General features: G+C 40.1%; 1 protein-coding gene across 2 annotated transcripts in view; it reads left to right on the top strand.

Moving 5' to 3' along the window:
• LOC126187589 (protein cab-1) overlaps positions 1-9311 on the top strand; it is a 1183411-nt gene extending 1174100 nt beyond the window's left edge. For both annotated transcript variants that reach the window (XM_049928771.1, XM_049928770.1), the window contains exon 8: positions 6773-9311. In XM_049928771.1, the coding sequence (XP_049784728.1) occupies positions 6773-6922 (150 nt within the window). In that variant the 3' untranslated portion in view covers positions 6923-9311. The remainder of the gene's footprint in view (positions 1-6772) is intronic.
• The last annotated feature ends 13520 nt before the right edge of the window (positions 9312-22831 follow it).

Raw genomic sequence — 22831 nt, 5'->3', positions numbered from 1 at the left:
TTTTATTTTCGTGAGAAGCATCCAATTTCACAAGTTTATGTTTTACATGCATTCACATCCAACCTTGGAGTACTTATTACAAATACATTTATAATCAATGATTTCTTTTACATTTCACAAATGTTCAACGTGCCCCCACCACCATATCGAATATTCTGTCGCTTCTCGAGCGTGGAAGTGACTCACCTTGAGAATGGCTGAAATGTTGTCAGCGAAATATTGGAACAAGGATGAAAAATCTTCCGGATGTACGCCAGAAAAAGATGCAATACTCATACTCATCCATATTTCTGCGAACGTATCTGGATATAGTATTGCGAGATCGGATGAATCTTTTTGAAGCATCCCTTAACAGTTCTTATTTTACTAGTAATAAATGTAGTTGTAGTCACAGTTGTTCCGTAGTGACTAATACTGACAGGCGGCAGAGATAATAGTAAAAATCAGTTAAACATGACAGAACAGAACGAAAACCTATGGCTCTTTCTCTGTCATCTGGGAGAAGAAACGATAAAAAAAAAAAAAAACTTCAACCTGAAGAGGCCATGAAGGCCCTACGGTACCGACCGGCCGCCGTGTCATCCTTAGACCACAGGCGTCACTGGATGCGGATATGGAGGAGCATGAGGTCACCACATCGCTCTCTCGGCCGTATGTCAGTTTACGAGACCGGAACAGCTCCTTCTGAATCAAGTAGCTCCTCAGTTTTCCTCACAAGGGCTGAGTGCTCCTCGCTTGCCAAAAGCCTTCGGCAGACCAGATGGTCACCCATCCAAGTGCTAGCTCATCCCGACAGCGCTTAAGTTCAGTGATCTGACGGAAACCGGTGTTACAACTTCGGCAAGGCCGTTGGACTGAATCGAAACGATGTCGCAGGAAACCTGTTTGTAGAGTAGGTTAGGTAACCATTGAAACGTTAAAGTGGCAGTTGTAAAGATATCCATAAATAAAGAAAAAGGTATACGAGAAACATTGCAAGCTTATATTAACATTAGGTGTACAGAAACAACCACACTAATGATTTATATACATTTAAATTTTGTCTGAATCAGTCCATTGTTGTTGCTGTGAAGTTGGACTAGAATGAGTGAAGAACATAAAATGATATTTTCGAAACCATCGTACCATTTTACTTTACATTTATTACGTTATTTTCTGAATAACAAAGTATGCCCTTCTGATCTTTTACTTCTATTATCGTTTGTTAACCTTTAACCTACTAACCGGAAAATTTGAGTGAGGTCTTAAGTCGTAAACTTCTTGTGAGTCCACTGCTCTCAGGTAAAAATTTTATTGTATGCATTCGATCAGTACTAGGTCGATGCTTCTTACTAAAAACTCTCCGATTCTCCAAAATAAATGTTGTCGATGTACAGAAAATGCTAAATTTCTACTTCAAAGCGGGTGAACGCTCAACTGTGAGAAGTGTGTTGTATGCTTTTCGTTTCAGACCTTTATGTATTTATTTATAAAGTGCATATATACAGACATGCTAATTAGAAATAAATCCACCCTTCAGTTTTTTATTATGTATAATAACTATTACTCTTTGATTTCATTTGGCAGCCCTTTGGAAGAGATAATTTGCAGCTAATTCATTAGTTAGATAACACTATATAATAACTAAATTTATCTGCATACTAACTGTGTACTTATACTAACTAGGGTCTTAGACCTTCTTTAACCGAATTTTGTTGAACAATAAATACCAGCTGGTTTCAGTCTTTGGTACTAGCATAATGTTTCTGCAATCCGGAATATTTTGAACAGGCTGAATAGTTCAACTCTGATGACTTCCATATTTCCCTAAAACTACCCACTGATCTGCCACTATGTCCCTATCCTGTAAGGATATACGCTGCAACAACGGGGAGTGTCTAGATTTCTTTTATTACGCAATATTCTGTGGGCGGCGCCCCAGGACCCACACAAGCTGTAAAAACTACTCACACCCTCCTCCCCACCCCCCCCCACCCCACCCCCCATGCTTATCATTCCAGGCCATGCATTTTAAAGCATGTCTGTGTCACGACCTTCACTTTCATTTATATCTATAATCGACTCGTTACAGCGACTCAGTGCTACTCTTCTCTTTTATTTAAAGATAAAACTGAAGTGCCCGCTCCTTGGATATATTTTCAGCTATTTCGTTTATCTTGTACCACTTTGATTCGTACCTTATGATCTTGTGTACTGTTTCATCCCCTATTTCACTTCTTTCGGATTTGACGTCTCTAAAACGAATACGATCCTGAAAAATATTGTCAGTCGAGTTTCTTTGCATGGCCATCCTCTGCAGCAAACACAGAAATATTTGTTTTGTGAATAAAAACGTCTTCTCTTGCTGCATTGTGTTTTATTTTCCCAGAAGCGTTTCGTCTTTTTTCACTTCAAGGGATCATCAGTGGGATGGTTCTTCCTGTTTTTCGTTGGCATCGGTGTTTCCTCTCATCTGGTCATACGGATGTCGCGCTATCGCTCTGTTTACGCAACATAGGAGTGTTTATTGTCTTTCTACAGTTTTCTTCGCATTTTTCATTTTGTTTGTATTTGTTGTTTGATGCATTATCAGTCCTCTGTCACTAGTGTAGACATATACATAACTACTCTCAGTTCGCTGTGTTACAGATACTGTGTGTAGGACAGTGAACTCAAAGTAGTTACGTCTAAACTAGTGACAAAAGAATGATAATGCATCAAAACAATAAGTGCAAACAGAATGAAAAGTGAGAAGAAAAATGTCGAAACACAAGAAACATGCTCATGTTGCGTAAATAGAGCGGTAGTGCGACTTTCATGTGGCCAGATGAGAGGAAACGCCAATGCCAACGAAAAACAAGAAGACCCATCCCACTAATGATGCCTTAAAGTGAAAAAGGGCGAAACACGTCTGGTAAAACAAAACATGGTGCAGCAAAAAAGGCGTTTTTATTTACAAAACAAATATATATTGTCAATCGTTCCAGTTTCTCAAGTTACCTTTGAGTCGTCTTCCTGTTCCGTACAGATACGTGGTGTAAGGCCCATTTCCTGTAAGTGAATGGATCACCCTCCACAAGAGTAGAATTTATTTAATTTGAAGTCTTTCCGTTCACCCTAAGAAAGAATATATAGATGCGTCCTATGTTGTTCCTGCGTCCTAGTGCTCCTGCTATTCTCGCATCGAGTACAAAGCATATGTTTCCTTGTAATCTGCTCTTCCCGCTATTATTATTTATTTTATTTTATTTATTTATGTATTTAACCTGATCAGATTAGGGCCACCAGGCCCTCTCTTACATCGGACCAGTGTTCCACACATGCAGCATTTCACACATCAGAGTTACATCATGACAATAGTTTAAAGAAAATTAGATTTAAAGTTAGTTTAAAGAAAATTAGATTTCTCTAGTGACAATATGAATAAAGAGTAATGACTAAGAACTAATAAGGTAAACGCTGGCAATATTTTTACAACAGGTGCTATACATACAAATTATGATAAAAGCAATAATATTAACAGTAAAAAAGAAAATCAAATAATTATGATAAACATGAGAAGAATTGGCAATAGTAATGAAGATTTGTGCAGATGTACATTAATATCTTGGTGTGTAAAGCAGATGTTTACTAGAATAGCGAGTTTTGGGGAAGGGAGATTGAAGGAGGAGGAAAGAGGGAAGTAATGAGGTGAAGTGCATTCATGTACAGAGGAAGGCATTACTGTTGCTGAAGTAGCTACGTCATTACCTGTTTTTTGAAGCCGGACATGTTTTTAAGTTCTCTAACATAACAAGGGAGGTTATTCCAGAGTCTGGTTCCCGCTACTGTAAAGGACTTGGAGAAAGTGACTGAGCGATGCAGTGGAACAGAGAGGATTTTATTATGATGGGAACGTGTGTTTCTGTCATGTTGTTCCGGCATAAGCTTTAACGACGAGGAGAGATATGAGGGACAGTGTACATTTATAAGGCAGTAGATGAGACAGAGTGGCCGGCCAGAGAGGCCGAGCGGTTCTAGGCGCTTCAGTCTGGAACCGCGCGACCGCTACGGTCGCAGGTTCGAATCCTGCCTCGGGCATGGATGTGTGTGATGTCCTTAGGTTAGTTAGGTTTAAGTAGTTCTAAGTTCTAGGGGACTGATGACCTCCGCTGTTAAGTCCCATAGTGCTCAGAACCATTTGATACAGAGTGTATGGACATCTCTGCGTTTGTCTGCACGTAGCCAGGACAATTTTGCATATGCTGGTGAAATGTGATCAAAAAGTCGAACGTCACAGATATATCGGACGCAGGCATTCATGACCAGTTCCAGGCGTCGCGAATTTTCCTGAGAGAGGCCTTGTAGGATAATATCGCTGTAGTCAATGATTGGGAGTATAAGCGTTTGTACTAATTTCTTTTTCAGTTCGAAAGGGAAGAGTTTTTTATATTTTTGTAGGACATGAAGGGATGCTGATGCTTTTTTGCACACTGCAGTTACGTGCTCTGTCGAATTTAGATTTTCGTCTATTATTACTCCAAAACTCTTTGCTGTGGGAGAGAAGTTAATATTTGTTCCATTTAGGATAAGAGATGGTACGGATTCCCGATGTTTTGGGTTGAGCTTAGAGTGACCAACAAGTACCGCTTGGGTTTTAGATGGGTTTAGTTTTAGTCCTATGTCCTGTGCCCATTTTGATAGTGCATCGAGGTCAGATTGAAATTTTCTATAGCTTTCTTAAGATTGCATGGTTTCGCACTTAGATACAACTGAAGGTCATCAGCATACATATGATATTTGCAATAGGTCAGAACCGATGACACATCATTGACATACAGAGAGAAGAGTATAGGACCTAATACTGAGCCTTGGAGAACGCCTGACACTACCTGCCGCCATTGTAATGAGAAAAGTCTCCGTAGAAGCGATCCTGTAAACAACAATAAATCCAGCTGTGTGCTCCTCAGCACTCTGGGCAGTACTGGTTTAGATTTAACTAGTCCCTCTCTCAGTGCACGCGCTTTTTCAGCATCACCTGCTATGGAAGCAAGTATAGTGCATTGATATGGTCTGGTGGTACCTAGGAGTAGTTGAAATTTACTCGCAGTTTTATTTCATGAGGCTAATAGCTCTATATTAGAAAATTTTAATGTGTTTATGAAAGTATTATGATCCTAAGTTCCTTGCTACCGCACATACGAGGTTTCATTCCATAAGTTATGCCAACTACGGTATACAGGGTGTCCCAGCTATCTTGTCCACCCAAAATATCTCTGGAACAATAACAGCTTTTGGAAAACGACTTTCACCGGTATCAATGTAGGGTTGGGGCCCATGAATGTACATATTTGGAAACATTCTAAAACGAAAGCATATGTGTTTTTTAACACAAACTTATGTTTTTTTAAATGGACCTCCTATATTTTTTTTCTTCAGGAATCCGTAGCATGACAAAGCACATACACAATGGCGTTGATTGCATCGCAATATTCCCATTACATCCCGAGATATTGAGACGCGAAGTTGACGCTTGAAACACCCGACATGCACTGCTAGCGCACGTCCTGAGGCTCAGGCGTGAACCCCATGCTGCCCGTAATCGCGATGTGATTGACATGTGTAATCACACCTCCATACTTATAAAGAGGGACACTTACTTGTCAAGCATTACCCAGGAAGGTCACGTTCATTCTAGCGTATGACAGCCACGATATTCTGAAGTGTCACCCTGTTAGGAACGGTCACGCTGTCAATGCCCGACGGCCGCTGTGGCCGAGCGGTTCTAGGCGCTTCCGTCTGGAACTGCGCGACTGTTACGATCGCAGGTTCGAATCCTGCCTCGGGCATGGATGTGTGTGGTGTCCTTAGGTTAGTTAGGTTTAAGTAGTACTAAGTTCTAGGGGACTGATGACCTCAGATGTTAAGTCCCATAGTTCTCAGAGCCACTTGATTTTGTCAATGCCCAATACTGTCACAACTTTCTGCTGAACCAGCTGCGATGTACACTTCGACGAAAACTTTCGCCACTGCTGGATAATGCAATCATACTCCATAATAACAGTACAGCCCACACGGCAGGCGTCCTCAATAATTGTGTACAGTCATGGGACTGGGAAATCCTCGCCAAACCACCCTAATAACCAGACTTCAGTACATGCGATTTCGACCTCATGTTACAACTGAAGAAACCACTGCGTGGGAGGCGCTTTCCAAAGAGGCGGATATCGTCACGGTCTTTCAGCGACAAGTGGCATACATGGATGTCAGTGGCAACGGCAATGCTGTGTCGATGCACTGAGGGACTGTTTTCAAGAACCGGCCGCTGTGGCCGAGCAATTCTAGGCACTTAAGTCCGGAACCGCGCTACTGCTACGGTCGCAGGTTCGAATCCTGCCTTGGGCATGGATGTGTGTTATGTCCTTAGGTTAGTTAGGTTTAAGTAGTTCTAAGTCTAGCGGACTCATGACCTCAGACGTTAAGTCCCATAGTGCTTAGAGCTACTTGAACTCTTTTCAAGGACAATAGTTTAATTTTATTCATTTTTGTTCCAACTGTGCTCGCGCACAATAAATTTACGCAGAGTTCCAATGCGTGCGTTTCATTTCAACTTTTGCCGTGGCCTCCTGCTCTAGCACCATACTTTACGTTGTCATTCAGACACACACTGCCATTTTAGTTCAATGAACGACGTGGAATTCCAATGCTGTCGCATTATCGCAAGATATACCGTGGTTACCATGACTTTTGAGATGACACTCGTATCTCTATGGAAGTGTTGTTTATTCTTATGGAGTTGTTTCCCGTGTTGCAGACCGGCGAGATGGAGGTGAAGAACCCGCTGTTCCAGGACGAGCCGACCCCCGCCACACCCGCCCCCAAAGCCGCCTCCGCCCCCGCTGCCCCCGCCGCCCCCACCGATCAGCCCCAAGACCCGCCCCCGCAGCAGAAGAAGCAGCCATAAGTGTGCCGACGAGACGCGCTGCACTTGCCACTGCTCTGCCGGCGCAACCGCATTCCTTAACATTTGTCATCACTACGCTGGCCACGCGCCTCTCTCACCCCAGCAGTCCCTCGCGTCACCTCGCTCAACCGCTGCACGCCGCCACCCTTACCGTACGCTACAGTTGGAATGTGACGTAACTTGCAGCATTGCTACTTTTCGTATCCTGCAGCCTGCAGAGCGGTGGAAAGTGTAGCCTTTTCCATAATACAGTACTATTATATGTAGTTTAATTTGTTTCTGGGTGGAATTTACCGTAAATATTAATCCCGAATTTGCCGAATTATCGATAATGCAGAGAACTATCGACATTGCTGCTTGTAATAATATCGTATACGTTGGCATGTACGTCTAGTCGCACCACAAACAGTAGACCGCGTGAAACCGCAGATTCCTCGTATATGTACCCCACTGTTAATCACCCTTTATTAGACAGGTCCCTGTTGTATTCGTGGTTGTTCACTAGGTGTATCTCGAATTATTTCACGCTTCCTGCATAAATTTTATCGAGGCCCTTTCAATTTACGGCCCCATTTCAGAAAAGGTCTATCAAGCCAAATGAGAATAGGGAACGAACTTCAAATGTTCGAGAATATTCATAGAAAGGCCTACAGCCATATGTAGCGCTTGTAAAACAATCCTGGAGCTATGTAAAGTTATTGATACCATGAGAACTGTAATAACAAGATTGCGAATTTACCTTGTTATTTGTATAAAGTTAGGAATCTTTGTATAAAGTTACAGTGACCAACATGAAATATAAGTGCTCGATTGCCGTTTCGAAGCCTAATGAAGGCGGGAGCAACTATATCATACGCAGGGCGAGTCAGGAGGAAAGGTACACTTTTCGAGGGGTGGATAGCATTAGTGATTCTGAACAAAAACAGTCATATGAACATATGTCCTGCTCTTAACAGTGTCCTAGTAAACTAACAAAAACAATGGGGAACAGGACAAATGCAGGTGATATCCAATGAAGTATTGTGAACCTGATCCAATGTTTTGTTTAATTGTGTACATTTCCTCACAAAAGATGTCTGAAAAGTCCACCATCAACTGCAATGCCTTTTGCAGCTCTTGTACACAGCTGCCGTGTTACTAATTTGATCTCATTCGTACGACCCCTTACATGAACATGCAAATGTAAAATACGAGTGAGAAGTTTCTCTTTTGAGTCCACTCTGTGCTTGTATACTTCGCTCTTAAACTAACACAACAAAGAGTGATCCAATGGTCTAAGTCAGGAGACCTCGATGTCCAAGATCGATCGACCTATCTGTGATCGATCCAACACCCAGGATGTCAGTTGCCTTATGAAATGTCTAGGAGCTCCAGCGTGCTTAAGGAATATCCTCCAAGAATGGAGGGTTGGTAACACATTTTGAAGTAAATCAAGATACCGTACCCCACTAAGAAGATTATCGAAAACAACTGGACTGATATGTTGGTCGTCAATAATACAGCACTGAAACAGTCAGTAAAGACACAAGGCCTACGTAGCTTCGGTTGTATTCGCATGTGAGTGCTGGTGAAGGACATGCGACTGACGACCGTGGTTTTCAAACTGCTGTATGTCGGATACGGTTAATAAAAGGGCGTACCTTCATTTGAATTTTTTTGTTCAGAATCACTAATAGTATCACCCCTAAAAGCATGTACCTTTCCTTCTGAGTCACCCTGCATATGAATGACTCCAGCGAAAGAAATTTACGCAGAAACCGTAAAATAATTTACTTTGTTTCATCCAGTAGTTCATAGTAGTAAAACTCTTTTTCTTTTTCTCTTTTTTTTAACTTTTGTATTGGCACATGTTTACGAAATGTTGTAACGTATGGATGAAGTTATCTTGAGAATAAAGAGGTAATAAGCAGAGGCATTGTTAAAAGTAATCAAACGAGAGCTATACAGTCATATCAAGGAAGAAGTGGGAAAGGGCGGGGGGGGGAGGGGGGGAGTAGCTTTCTGTGTAAATGAGAGCTAGAGAGCTACAGCCCTACAGACAAGTTCGTCTCTTATGCTCGTAACATTTATCATTTTAATATAGTTTCGAGTTACTGGAGCATTGCACCACTAAGTCGCATTTATTTCTTTCAAGTTGGAAGTCCATCCACTAATGAACTAAACAAAGATTATATTTTAACTGAAAAGTAACTGTTCTCGCGCTGTCAAAAAATTATATATATACGTGTACATACATGATTTATTTTGTGTAATCCTACCGAATAGAATTTATGCAGATGTATAAATATATTGTACTATACAATAATTTAACAGTTCTATAGGAATAATGTGTTACTTGCGAATGTGGTACATTTGTTCTGAGACGAATTTAATAAAGTTTTACCAAATATTTGTTTAATATGTTGATTTGTGTTACATCCTCATGGACTATAGACCCCTAAAAATTGTAGGATAGCGACAAACTGTTGCTGCTTTGTTTGAGTGCACAGAGATTTGCATCTCAGTTCTAGACAGGTTATTTACAAAATTATTACAGATTATTTATTTCTTGCAACTTATGCTAATTTTAATTACATGTTGAATGTCAGTATCCACACATTTTGTGAGTCATGATCAGATAATATAATTAAAATACACACTTTTAATGCAAGTTATTTTAATCCTTAATAGGACATACATGTAATCAGTATCTAATAGCCGTTTTTAAAATGAAAAACCAAAAATTGAAAATACCGAAAAATACTTGGCGTTATGTGCATTATAGTTCGTCATCATATTCCACTCATTGTAGATGCGTTTTTTCTGTGGACTCCTCTATTACAACCAAAAATATTTGACTGTTAAGTTAGAAACGTTACTTTTTCGTTTTCTTAAGTTTATATGCAGAAGACTTTGGTGTGGCGGTACCTCTATAGGTCAACATCTGCTACTTAATTTCATGTTTTCACTCTTGACCCCTGTAAGTGGTGTGATACCGAGGCAGGTAGCAAGAGATAGAGGCAAGTACTTTGCTTCTCGCCTTATCTAGAAAGTTGTTTAAACTTGCTGTTACTTTTTTAGGGCCCAATAATGATCCAGCAGTTTACACAGCTCCTTGGAGAAACAGACTGAGGGATAACACTTCAACTAATTGAGCTGCACTAGAATAACAAAAACAATTTCAAAGACCAGTGTAAAGGCTTATAAAGATATAGGCTACTCTTCTGGCTCAAAATTATGTAAAAATCAACATCTATTTCTTTCAAGCACTGTTTATAACGTATATGTTTTACAGATCTTTTGTTGATATCAGGTAATGGAGCACACTTTCTAAACAAATTAAAGGTATTTTGAATATTTTTGAACCCGCTTAGGATTATTAAAAACATTACAAAGAAACTGATGCACTTTTTCGAAAATGCTTTCTCAAATTGAGGTACCATTTAGTCCAATGTTATACATTTGAAGGAGACCCAATTTTTACCAGATATGCATGACATAATTAATTCCACCTATTATCTATATTAAAAAGATAAAAAAATGTCACATCTTACATTTTAATTTTCATAATTTTTTCCTAATAAAAACGTTATTTTTTCTATAATTTTGTTGAGTCTGCAATAAAGCTTAGGTCTCCTACGTAAGTATGGTCTATTGCAAGTTACAGAAAAAAATTAGAGCAATGCTTTATAAACTTCAGGAAATATTTGTGCCTGAATTCTGAAAAATACAACTTGTGGGAAATTGTGAATGAAGATATGAGTCCTATTAAACTGTGCCTCATACGATTCCTGGAGCATAGTGTTCATCCTGCAGCAGTTCTTCATTTTCAGACTTCCTCTTGGCATTCCTTTTAGCACTTCTTGCTTCTTTAGTAACTTGGAGAGCGAATCTTTCAGCTTCATGCACCCATTGTCTGTCACATGCAAGGAATTGATCTTCCATATTGGAGCTACATTTTATGCCTAGATTTCTCAGGACTTCCAAACTTCCTATCACTCCATCATTGAACATATCACTGCATCTAGTACACCAACTTTTAATGTATTTAGTCCTACAAAAACATTCTAGGGTAACTTTTCCCATGTGCAATGGTTGAAACTTTCATTTCTATTCTGAGTGCCCCCATGAAGACATTTACTAAGCAAAACAGGGTCACTCAGGTCTTTAAAAATTGGTTTTATTTCACTCATAACAGGCTCAGGAAGAGAATGCTTTTTGGTAACCACACCAAGAATCTGCTGCTTTAGGGCATAGTCCGTGAACAGGGTGGTCATCTGTGGGCAACTTATGAAAGCAGGTGGCCCATACAGCTTTTCTCATTGCTGTAACATCATTCAGAGATGCAGTTCGTCTAATGGCTATTCCATAATACCTCTGAAGAAGGTCTATTTCAGTTTCTGTCAATCTGCCTCTACCAGACAGAGCTTTTCCATCAGATAGCACTTTCCTTTCATTTCTCTTTGTAGCTTCCTCAGTCCAGCATCCATCCTATTTTGCACATGTCCACAACACTCCGGTTTTGTTACCAAGGTATCACCATAAACATTGAACCCATCGCCCAGGTACTTCGTATATCTAAAGTTATAAACAGGCACCGACCTCTGAAATATTTTTAGAGCTTCATCACACTCCACTGTAACCATCATAATTCCTGCAACACTGACGTTCAATATGTCCTTCAGTGTTACCATGGCAGGTGTGGCAGAACTTAGATAAGCATTCAACATCAACAACTTTTCCATTCCGCAGAGAAGTAGCACTTACAACACCATTCAAGGAACAATGTTCTCAATATTACCATGTCCCATTAAGTGCAACAGCAATGTTCCTGGTTCCACTAACATTTACAGTTTCTTCTACTCCATGTTTCATAGATGCTTTAGACACAGCCGTCAAGGCACCTAAAAGTATTTGTATGTACTTGCTGAACCTACTGGGAGGAGGAGGAGGAGGAAGGTCCATCAAACCACAAAACGTTCGAGCAATCTGTTTTCCTTTTCCTATTGCACACATTGCATACAGTAATTCAAATTCACATCATATGAATTATGCCCAATGTTCGAAGTCATTTTCGAGGTAGATTTATTGCAGGATCCACACAGACCAAGTAATTTTGACGCTAAACCCTTCCTGCTACTTTATTGTTCAGCCATTTCCAGACAGCCTACAGCATCACACTGTTTACATTTCGCCACTCCCTTTATCAAATAAGATAAGATGCCTACATCAACAACAACAAATCCACTACAAACAACGTCATTGTTTAAACAAAAATTTGAATCACCAGGAGGCATGCCACGTGGGAGTTTCTTCCCTGAAGAACTGATTCATAGGTTACTTTCAACAGTGTGGCTTGCTTTGTTTGTGAACTAGTTACCACGGAATTTCCTTTTATTGAGCTTCTTGATACGTAGCATAGTTCGTATTTATTGCACACTAAAGGATATGTACTTCCAAAAAATATATGTAGCACTTGGGCAAGAAACATTCAGTAACACGTCAACAAACTACTTCGGCGAAAAAATGTATCACATGTATAATCGCTGGAAACAGAACGTTCACAGTTCTTTTCAAAATAATACTGGTTTCTGTAACAGAAATAAAGGGGGCGTGGTGGTATACATGATCGTAACTTTAAAATTTGGTATATATAGGTCATTATTCATTTGAAACCCTATAATATATATGACAATGTAATCAGGAATGACTATAGAATTTAATAAAGTCATTAAAAAATTCGATTTTTCACCATTTATAAGTACCCTGTATCCTTAAAGGAAAAACGAACCCGAAACGGAGAAACACTACATATTATATTCGGCAGCCAAGATCTAGCAGCTCAGTACAGAGAGTGGCTCAGGTACTAAGGTAACAATCTCAAACTGCACAGGAAGCTAAGCGTGTGCAAGATGGGCAATCATATGGTGCAGGTAGGTGAATGTGTGTAATCTCAGTAGTCTTGGACAGTACTGCAGCCCTAGTATTCAGGAAAGCTGGATATGCTGTTCTCCCTGCCGGTCAGCATTCCATTCAGATGGTAGAAGACAGCTGATGTAGGTGCCCATTCAAGGTAAAGATCTTCAAGACTGTTGTCCTCAGACAAGTGTAAATGTAGATTATGAGATGGTACAGTGAACTGTGAAATCAACTGCCGAAATAGAAATGGTAGCAACATGCTATTCTACACCCAATGGCTGTATCGTGTAATAGTTTCTTGTTGGATCCCATAGTGGAAAACAACGTTCAAGAATTTAGATATACTAGTATCGCTAGGAAACTATTGCACTGATGAATAAACAATGAGAGAAGTGTAGAGATAGTTGTCATAGAAACATACAAGCAGTAATACTAGTATTTGGACAATTGCTTGAGGGGAAAATAGTGTCATCACTTTTATGCATTCTGTCGTTACTTACTTGTTGCTGTATTCTTAGGGATCGTATTCGACTAAACGTAGCTAAATGAAAGATTGTCTGAATTTTGTCGTACACGTTTCGCTTCTTTTTATTTGTGAATAATCTCAGTGGCCTGCACATAAGTTGTTTTTATATATAATAATTACAATATTGTTATAACATTACAATTTTTGACATTCTCTTTTTGTAAGACCAAAAAAACATTTGGAACACTGCTCTCGTGAGGTTAAATTAGTATCTACTTGCGATTTGTGATGTTATTGGTCCATCTGCCGCGTTATGGAGCTATACTTAGTTTATGTACCCAGGATGTCCGATTTTTCGACGTTTTACGAATACATTACAACTTAACATCTCACTTCCACTATTCACAGTGTTGATTTGGTGTATTTACTGCATGCAGTGTAGCCAACTGTTACGCAGATGTTCAGTTCGTCTTTTTGTTTGTGTTGTTGTTTCTGTATGTAGCTTTATATTCTTTTGTTTGTTGTATTATTTATTTAATATGTTTATGTTGCACATCTTTGTTTGTTATTGTAGTAATCGCTAACACCATCAATAAGTTGTTACTTATATTGATTTGAACAGTTGTTACTTTCTAGTTCATTGCAAGGACTCTTTGTGTATGAAAGTTTCCCTGTGACATTAAAATTTTTCTGTTGTGATTGTTCGTTCTGTCAATTTTCATATCTTATTCTATGTTATATGGTTCATATATACACTTTATTAGATGTTCAGCCAAAATAGAAGGGTTATTTCTGTATTTCCAACTTCTTACTTGTTCATTATATATAGTTTTCGAATTTCTGCCTGTCATTCCCAGATACACTGGTCGCAGTCTAGATATTCTAACTGATGTGTAGCAACTCCATGGTATTTTTCTGGTGGTGTATGTAAATGTGACTGAGTTGTGCTTTTTGATCTGAATACAATGTGTAACCACTATTTCTACTGTATATTTACTATTATGTTTGTTGATTTGTGTTTGCATGCTAAAGTGTGCCATTTTTTTGTCTGTGGCGTCATGGGTATTCCTGTTCCCTGTGTTTGTGTACTGTCAGGTCCGTATTTTTTGTGGAGTGTTATGGTGCTTGTGTCCTCTGTTTCTTTTCATTTTTCTTTAGTTTTGTTTTAATTTTGCAGTCGAGTTTTTTGTATTACACGGGTGTAAAATCCATTGTATTTGCCTATGAGCTGTATTGTTCCCAATTCTTTCTCATAGTTTTCGCCGTTGTGTTGGATTTTATTCTGTCTATGTAGCATGTACTGGAAAACTGTTTTTTTTATTTTGTAGATGGATTCTTTGTTGCTGTTCACTTTCTGTAAATGTCAAATTTGTGCTTACTGTCATTTATCTTTATTGTGATAACCAAGAAGTGAATTTGTTTTTATATTTATTTGTATACTGTTTATGTCTTCATGAATTTGTTTCATTTTCTCTATTGGTTCATTTATTATACAGATTATATCAGCCACGTCTCCTTTCTCTGTGATTGTTATATCAAAGACTGCATTTTCTAAGTCATAAATGAATATGTTTTCCAACGTTCATGACAGGGGGGAATCCATTGGAAAGCCATCTTTTTGTAAGTAATTTTCCTTTTCAAACTGAAAGAAATTTTGAGATGTGATTACTTTAAGGGATTTGGTTATTTCTCTAATTTTACCTGCAGGTATTTTCTTATATGTCAGTAGGTTCCCTTCTATTAGTTTTATTGCATCTGCAGTTGGTGTTGAGGTGTACATGCTCTCTATGTTAAAAGAAGGCAAGTGAAACTTCTTGGAGACTGTGAAGGCTTTTTATTTGTGTTATAAGTTCATTTAAATTTTTCATTGTTCTGTTGTTCTTCATTTCATATTGTTTATTATAGTCGACTTTGTGTGTTTCGCCTCATGGTATGATGGTGCAGTTGTGAAATTCATTACAGGTTTCATAGGAATATTTGGTTTATGAACTCTGGGGTCGCACCTGTGTTTTGGTAATTTCGAGTTGTTTTGTATGATATGTTGTTTCTGTTTGTAAGAAAGTATATGTTTGATGTCCATACAGTCCTTTTTATGTGTCTGAAAATGTGCTGTTTGATCAGATTTCAGTTTTGTGACGTTGTTTCAGGAGAGGAATTCTTTGGTTTTTTCGTGTATTGTTCTTTATCGATCACTACTCTGGTGTTCCCATTATCAGCTCTTGTGACTATGATGTACAACACAACCAGATTAAATGAAGAATCACAACAAAGAAAAGAATATTAAACTGTGTATAGATTACACAAAGAAAAGGCGAACTAAACAACAGAGTGACAGAGATGGCTACACTACACAGCAAACCAACACATACTGAATATGTAAGTGAGGTGTTAAGTCAAAATGTATTAGTAAAACGCCGAAAATCGGACCTGCTGGGTATGCAGACCAACTAAGTATAACTCCTGGACGCCATATTCATGTCAAAAATATTAATTTAATATCACGAAAGTCGTTTCTCACCTAACAGCGAGAGAATGACAAAAAACTGAAATTTTATGACAAATCAGTAATTATCATATACAAAAACATACATATATTACAGGCCATTGAAGATGCTTCATAAATAAAAAGAAGCGAAACGTATATGGTACAACACAGCCTTTCATTTAGTTGTATTCGAAGGACTATATCCCCAAGAAAGGGACGATAGTAGTTTTGCAGTGCTAGAAATTTATTCTTTATTTTACTGTTTCGCCTGTGTAATATTAGTTAATAGCAAGTAATTATCATTATGTACATTACTTGTAATTCACAAATATGATTAACCTAATGATATGACTGTAACTGTGAATAAATAAATAAAAATGGCCTACCAAAACCGAACTTTAGGAGTGGAATCTACTTGCAGGAGAAACGTTGCACAAACGATATTTAACTTATGTGACTGTGTGGCTCAATGGGTAAGTGTTAAGCTACCGTTCCAATGGTCTGGGTTTGATTTTTATTTGGACATCAGACTTTTCTTTTTTTCACATGTCACTTATTCCACTGCTGGCGGTAATTTCTTCATGTTAAAAGTTTAGATTTCAAAGTGGCTGAATGGTCACGTTGAACTGTAGGTCCCATTATAGTTATGTAACTATGTCAGTTCAGAAGTTGGTAAAAGATAATTGCATGCCACTACCAATAAGATCACATCTAGTAATACACTGTGGTATCTCTGTCAATGTTTGGTTGATGACAGATTTACATTTTTTGATATGGGGCTACTCCGTTAAATAAATGCACTTTGAACTGATAAAACACTCGCTCAGTTATTCAGTCTGCCCACATACCATTTTACTTTTATTTTATTTTATGTGGCGCAGCAGTTGAGACCAGACAGATACACGTTCTAGAGGATCTTGATTCAAATCCCTGTCCATCTATTCAGATTTAGGTTTCATTTGGTTTCCATAAATCACGAAAGGCAGATGCCAGGAAGGTGAATGTTGTGCCATCAGTCTCGGGTAAATCTTACAATCAGTTGAAGGGGGTGTGTGCATGCCCACCACATACGAATCCTACTGCTGGTTGCTAAAATGGTGCTGGCGTGGCATTCTTCAATGCAGCAGTCTACCATAGTAGTGGGCTGCGTTAGAAAATGTCATGACACAATGCTGTGCTTCTGCAACTGCCTACGGGCTCCCGCCGCAACACACATGGACAGAGCGACTATAAACGTTCTCCACTCAGTCATTATCAGCACTTATTCTTGGTCTTCCGATTCCTGCCAGCGCCGTGACAGTCTCTATGCCAGACATTGGTCCAAAGTGTGGCAGTGCAGCTACAGTCTCACTGATTAACATCATCAGCTAGACGGATCCCCTGGTCTATGAGCCATCAGCTACACCTCATGGCTCTGGTTCTCGAAGATTACTGCTGAAATGAGGCTTCTATCTGGGTGTCATCGCCTAACACTCCACCTGACTCGAAGGATTTTGGGTTTAACACAAGAGACCTGAAAATCCTTGCTGGCAGCCTGCAGTTCTCTACCATACAAGTGTGGCCAAGCTGACTCTACCCTATCATCGGCAATGCCACACACACTGCTGGCCAACAGAAGTGGTGCACCGCTGTGTCAGCAACTACACCTGCCGCCCGACTCTTTTGACACAGTCATCGACCTCCTGAATGGGATCAGCACGCAACTCCACGCTTGCTGCAGTATTGAAAGATTCCATCCCAAAGATCCAGCACCCACCACTTGAAACAGAAATGTCCGTCCTTTAAGTACTGGTGTCGGTGTTGGCTGCTGCTCCATCACTTCATTGCAGTGTGAATAGGGCTTGCATCCTATTGCACCTCAGACGGAGCTTACACTAGTGACACAATCTTCCTTCCTTCCTTCCTTCCTTCCCTCCTCCCTCCCTCCCTCCCTTCCTTCCCTTCCTTCCTTCCTTCCTTCCTTCCTTCCTTCCTTCCTTCCTTCCTTCCTTCCTTTGGCCTGCAACCTCATCTTGGCAGCAGAACATTGAGCTACTGTATCTCTGTTGAGTATGTTATGGTGGCCAAGCCGTGTGTGACCACTGAGCAATATGTAACCTGTGCCCACCACTCGTAGCCCTATAGGCAAATGGTATTCCTATAGCTCAGTAGCAACCTGTCGCAGTTCACTGTTAATGTCGAGGGCATAGTAATACACTGGCACTGTTCTGTCTATTCCAATGTGGAACAGTTGCCTCGTTTATATTGCAGTGACCACCTTCCTCCAGCTCATGCAGTTTTGGTTCTCAGTGTCACTGTGCTTTGACATCAGTCCCAAACATTGTCATTCAGACAAACTATCGATATAATAAGGCTTTTCATAAGCCCTTGTTTCCAGATTTTTTTATTTGTCTGCTCAAAACAAAGTGATTAGTTTCTGTGTATGTCATTATAATCATCATGACAGACTTTTCCATTCATTGTGGTCTTTAACTATATGCATTCGTGTCACTCATGTATGTCATCTAATGCCATCCACCTACCTTCCATTAGACGATCTTCGTCTCGACGCTTCGTTTTAATCCAGTTCTGCCGTAGCCAATCTCCAGCCCAGCTGGAAATGTAGGAGAAATGAGAAGGAACTCTTTTTTCAAAAACACTGGCTCAACGGGCTCTAGCTGGTAGAATCTCTTGAAGGCCCTTTGCCGGGGTTATAATGAAAACTATAACGGTCAGCCAAACAAAGTACGTCCAACAGACACCCACCATGGCTCAAAGAACGGAAGTAGCAACCATCTCTGTAGGGATGATGAACAGAGAAGTTGCTGGCTTAAACTACGGTGTTCGCTTGCAAAAGCTGGGGAAGAAACTCTCTGTTACAAGTTAACAGGTCCTCTAGGTTGGGAGCTGTGCATCTGCGTTGGTAGTGCGCTCGCGAAAAAAAAAAAACCTCGTTACTCATCAGCCTTAAAGAAAACAGATAGTATCCAGCAGAGAACTTCATTGATACGTCTACCATTTGTTCCCATAGCTACATGCCCCGACCACCTCCATTTCATTTTCATTGTAGTCGAAATTACGTCCTCCAATCCATTCTGTTCCCAGATCCACTTCTTTCCCTGTCTTTTGTAATATGCTTCTCTCTCATGCTAGCTTACGGAACCAATCTATTCAATGATTTTGGCATTGAAAATCTATGGTTTAGAGGTGCGAGTGAAAACTGAGCACATGCAGAGTCCTTAAAGCCTTTTCCCAGTGTATGCTCTGGGATTTAAGCCGGCTGCTACCACTGGCCTATCCTACTACAGAGCACCCTCAGAGCTTTCTCTGCTGACCATTCCACATAGAACTGGACGCAGAACATGACTTGCGGAGTTACTTGCCAACTGTTACCCCTTCTTGTAACTCACAATAAATGCAGAATGGAACAATGAGTATCAATAACCGCTTTGCTTGGGCTTCATAGAGTTTGAGAAAGTTATTGATTCAAGTTAAACGGAGAAAGTAAAGGAACTATCAATCAGCTGCATAGGGACTTTACGTGAAATCATTGACGACGAGTGAAATTGTGCGCCAAACCGGGATTCGAATCCGGAATTTCCTGCTTACTAGGCAGTTGCGTTAACCACGTGCCACCCACAGTGCGGACTACCTCGGACCGTCTCTAGGGCCACCCACACATCCACCTAGCGCCACCCACCTGCAGTTCCTGTTCACGTCCTCCATGCCTGCTACCGTAATATTCCAGCAGGAGGTCAGACGTAATTATACAACAGCATCGGAAAAGGTGAGTCCGTTGCCCATCGAGGCGAATCAATTACATGAATGCGTGGTGTCTGCTCTTTCGGACATGTTTGAACCAATAACATGTTGGGTCAACACCAAAGTTAGGAAACTACTGCGAAAGCAAAGAGAGCTTCACTGCAAGCTTAAACGCAGCCAAAACGTCTCAGACAAACAGAAGCTAAACGACGTCAAAGTTAGCGTTGGAAGGGCTATGCGTGAAGCGTTCAGTGAATTCGAAAGTAAAATTCTATGTACCGACTTGACAGAAAATACTAGGAAGTTCTGGTTAAATCAGTAAGTGGCTCGAAACAGCATATCCAGACACTCCGGGATGAGGATGGCATTGAAACAGAGGATGACACGCGTAAAGCTGAAATACTAAACACCTTTTTCCAAAGCTGTTTCACAGAGGAAGACCGCACTGCAGTTCCTTCTCTAAATCCACGCACAAACGAAAAAATGGCTGACATCGAAATAAATGTCCAAGGAATAGAAAAGCAACTGGAATCACTCAACAGAGGATAGTCCACTGGACCTGACGGGGTACCAGTTCGATTCTACACAGAGTACGCGAAAGAACTTGCCCCCCTTCTAACAGCCGTGTACCGAAAGTCTCTAGAGGAACGGAAGGTTCCAAATGATTGGGAAAGAGCACAGGTAGTCCCAGTCTTCAAGAAGGGTCGTCGAGCGGATGCGCAAAACTATAGGCATATATCTCTGACATCGATCTGTTGTAGAATTTTAGAGCATGTTTTTTGCTTCCGTGTCATGTCGTTTCTGGAAACCCAGAATCTACTCTGTAGGAATCAACATGGATTCCGGAAACATCGATCGTGTGAGACCCAACTCGCTTTATTTGTTCATGAGACCCAGAAAATATTAGATACAGGCTCCCAGGGAGATGCTATTTTCCTTGACTTCCGGAAGGCGTTCGATACAGTTCCGTATTGCCGCCTGATAAACAAAGTAAGAGCCTATGGAATATCAGACCAGCTGTGTGGCTGGATTGAAGAGTTTTTAGCAAACAGAACACAGCATGTTGTTCTCAATGGATAGACGTCTACAGACGTTAAAGTAACCTCTGGCGTGCCACAGGGGAGTGTTATGGGACCATTGATTTTCACAATATATATATATAAATGACCTAGTGGATAGTGTCGGAAGTTCCATGTGGCTTTTCGCGGATGATGCTGTAGTATACAGAGAAGTTGCAGCATTAGAAAATTGTAGCGAAATGCAGGAAGATCTGCAGCGGATAGGCACTTGGTGCAGGGAGTGGCAACTGACCCTTAACATTGACAAATGTAATGTATTGCGAATACATAAAAAGAAGGATCCTTTATTGTATGATTATATGATAGCGGAACAAACACTGGTAGCAGTTACTTCTGTAAAATATCTGGGAGTATGCGTGCGGAACGATTTGAAGTGGAATGATCATATCAAATTAATTGTTGGTAAGGTGGGTACCAGGTTGAGATTCATTGGGAGAGTCCTTAGAAAATGTAGCCCATCAACAAAGGAGGTGTCTTACAAAACACTCGTTCGACCTGTACTTGAGTATTGCTCATCAGTGTGGGATCCGTACCAGGTCGGGTTGACGGAGGAGATAGAGAAGATCCAAAGAAGAGCGGCGCGTTTCGTCACAGGGTTATTTGGTAAGCGTGATAGCATTACGGAGATGTTTAGCAAACTCAAGTGGCAGACTCTGCAAGAGAGGCGCTCTGCATCGCGGTGTAGCTTGCTGTCCAGGTTCCGAGACGGTGCGTTTCTGGATGAGGTATCGAATATTTTGCTTCCCCCTATTTATACCTCCCGAGGAGATCACGAATGTAAAATTAGAGAGATTCGAGCGCGCATGGAGGCTTTCCGGCAGTCGTTCTTCCCACGAACCATACGCGACTGGAACAGGAAAGGGAGGTAATGACAGTGGCACGTAAAGTGCCCTCCGCCACACACCTTTGGGTGGCTTGCTGAGTATAAATGTAGATGTAGATGTAGAATAACATGTACATCTACTGCAGGGCCATTAATTACGCATAATTTAGAATAATAATGAAGCACAGAAAGTTGTTGAGTGTAAACATAACCTGCCCCCTGTTAACAAGAGGAACTCCGAAAAAGAGATTACGCCCCTTATAGCACCTGTAATATTATTGGGCTTTCCGTCGTATGAAAGCTATAGGTACCCTTGGAAAGGCATTCACCAAGCTACGTATTAAATGATCAACTTATAAGATGAGACCTATTCTTTGAAAGACATTTTGTTTATATAATTTACGTAACTGTAAAGATGTGCATCTAGCGCAAACGCTAATACATCGACTGCACAGTCAGAGAAACATTTTAACAGAAGCTCAACTGAGCGTTCCGCTTCGATCTAAATAAAAAAATATGACGGTAAAAATTTTTGTAGATGTTCAGATTTTATCGCACTTCTTCTTGTAATGTGAAAGGGTAAAAAAGGTCCATTGTGAGCCATAAAAATGAGTGGTCTTGCCAGCGTACAGACAACAGTTATTAAATGGTAAAATTCAAGTAATTTATGTCCGATACTGTAAATCGGCAAGTTATTATTATAAAAGTGTTAAACAGTGAAAGAACTGCACCGAAAGAAAGAGAAAGATAATAAGTGTAATTTTTGATACAGACGTGAACCAAGAAGCGATCACAGGACAGGAACCAAGAAGCGATCACAGGACAGGCTGAAATCTTATCGCACCAACATAGTCAGAAAATTACTTATGTAAGTTATACTGTGTATAAATAAGCCCTAGTTGCATGTGAGAATTAATTGAATATATTTAGTGTTTACCAGAATGCTTATTCTATTCTTTTCCTTTTTTTTACCTCCATGTCATATTATTTTTATAAATGTCAATCAGCCCTCACTACAGCAGGGAGTACTGCGGCATCCTGGTCGTAGACAGAAGGCCGTTCCTTGTTTTCTATACAACTCAAAGCCGCCCCATTTATTAATGATTTCATTTGCAAATGCAATTTTTATTGTTCATTGTTAAAGGTCCCTTAGGTAATTATAAAATTCATACTGATTAAGTAAAGGAATCCGGGTTGTTCTTTTCCTCATAGTAGAAGCCTTTGCGTAATCAAAAACTAGCCTCCTTCTGACAACGATCAGGAGCCGACTAGAAGACGGACGTCTTCGGCCTCTTTCGTGTTTCCCTTGACAAATCTGTGCTAAACTGGGAACACAACATTCTAGTATGAAATACAACACCTATACAAGTATTAGATTAAAACTGAAAAAATTGAAATATATCAATATTTAATTTTT

Source organism: Schistocerca cancellata, chromosome 5 (assembly GCF_023864275.1).
Source record: "Schistocerca cancellata isolate TAMUIC-IGC-003103 chromosome 5, iqSchCanc2.1, whole genome shotgun sequence".
Taxonomy (NCBI): Eukaryota; Metazoa; Arthropoda; class Insecta; order Orthoptera; family Acrididae; genus Schistocerca; species Schistocerca cancellata.
The sequence above is the reverse complement of the archived record's forward strand: the minus strand, read 5'-3'. Positions and strand labels throughout refer to the sequence as shown.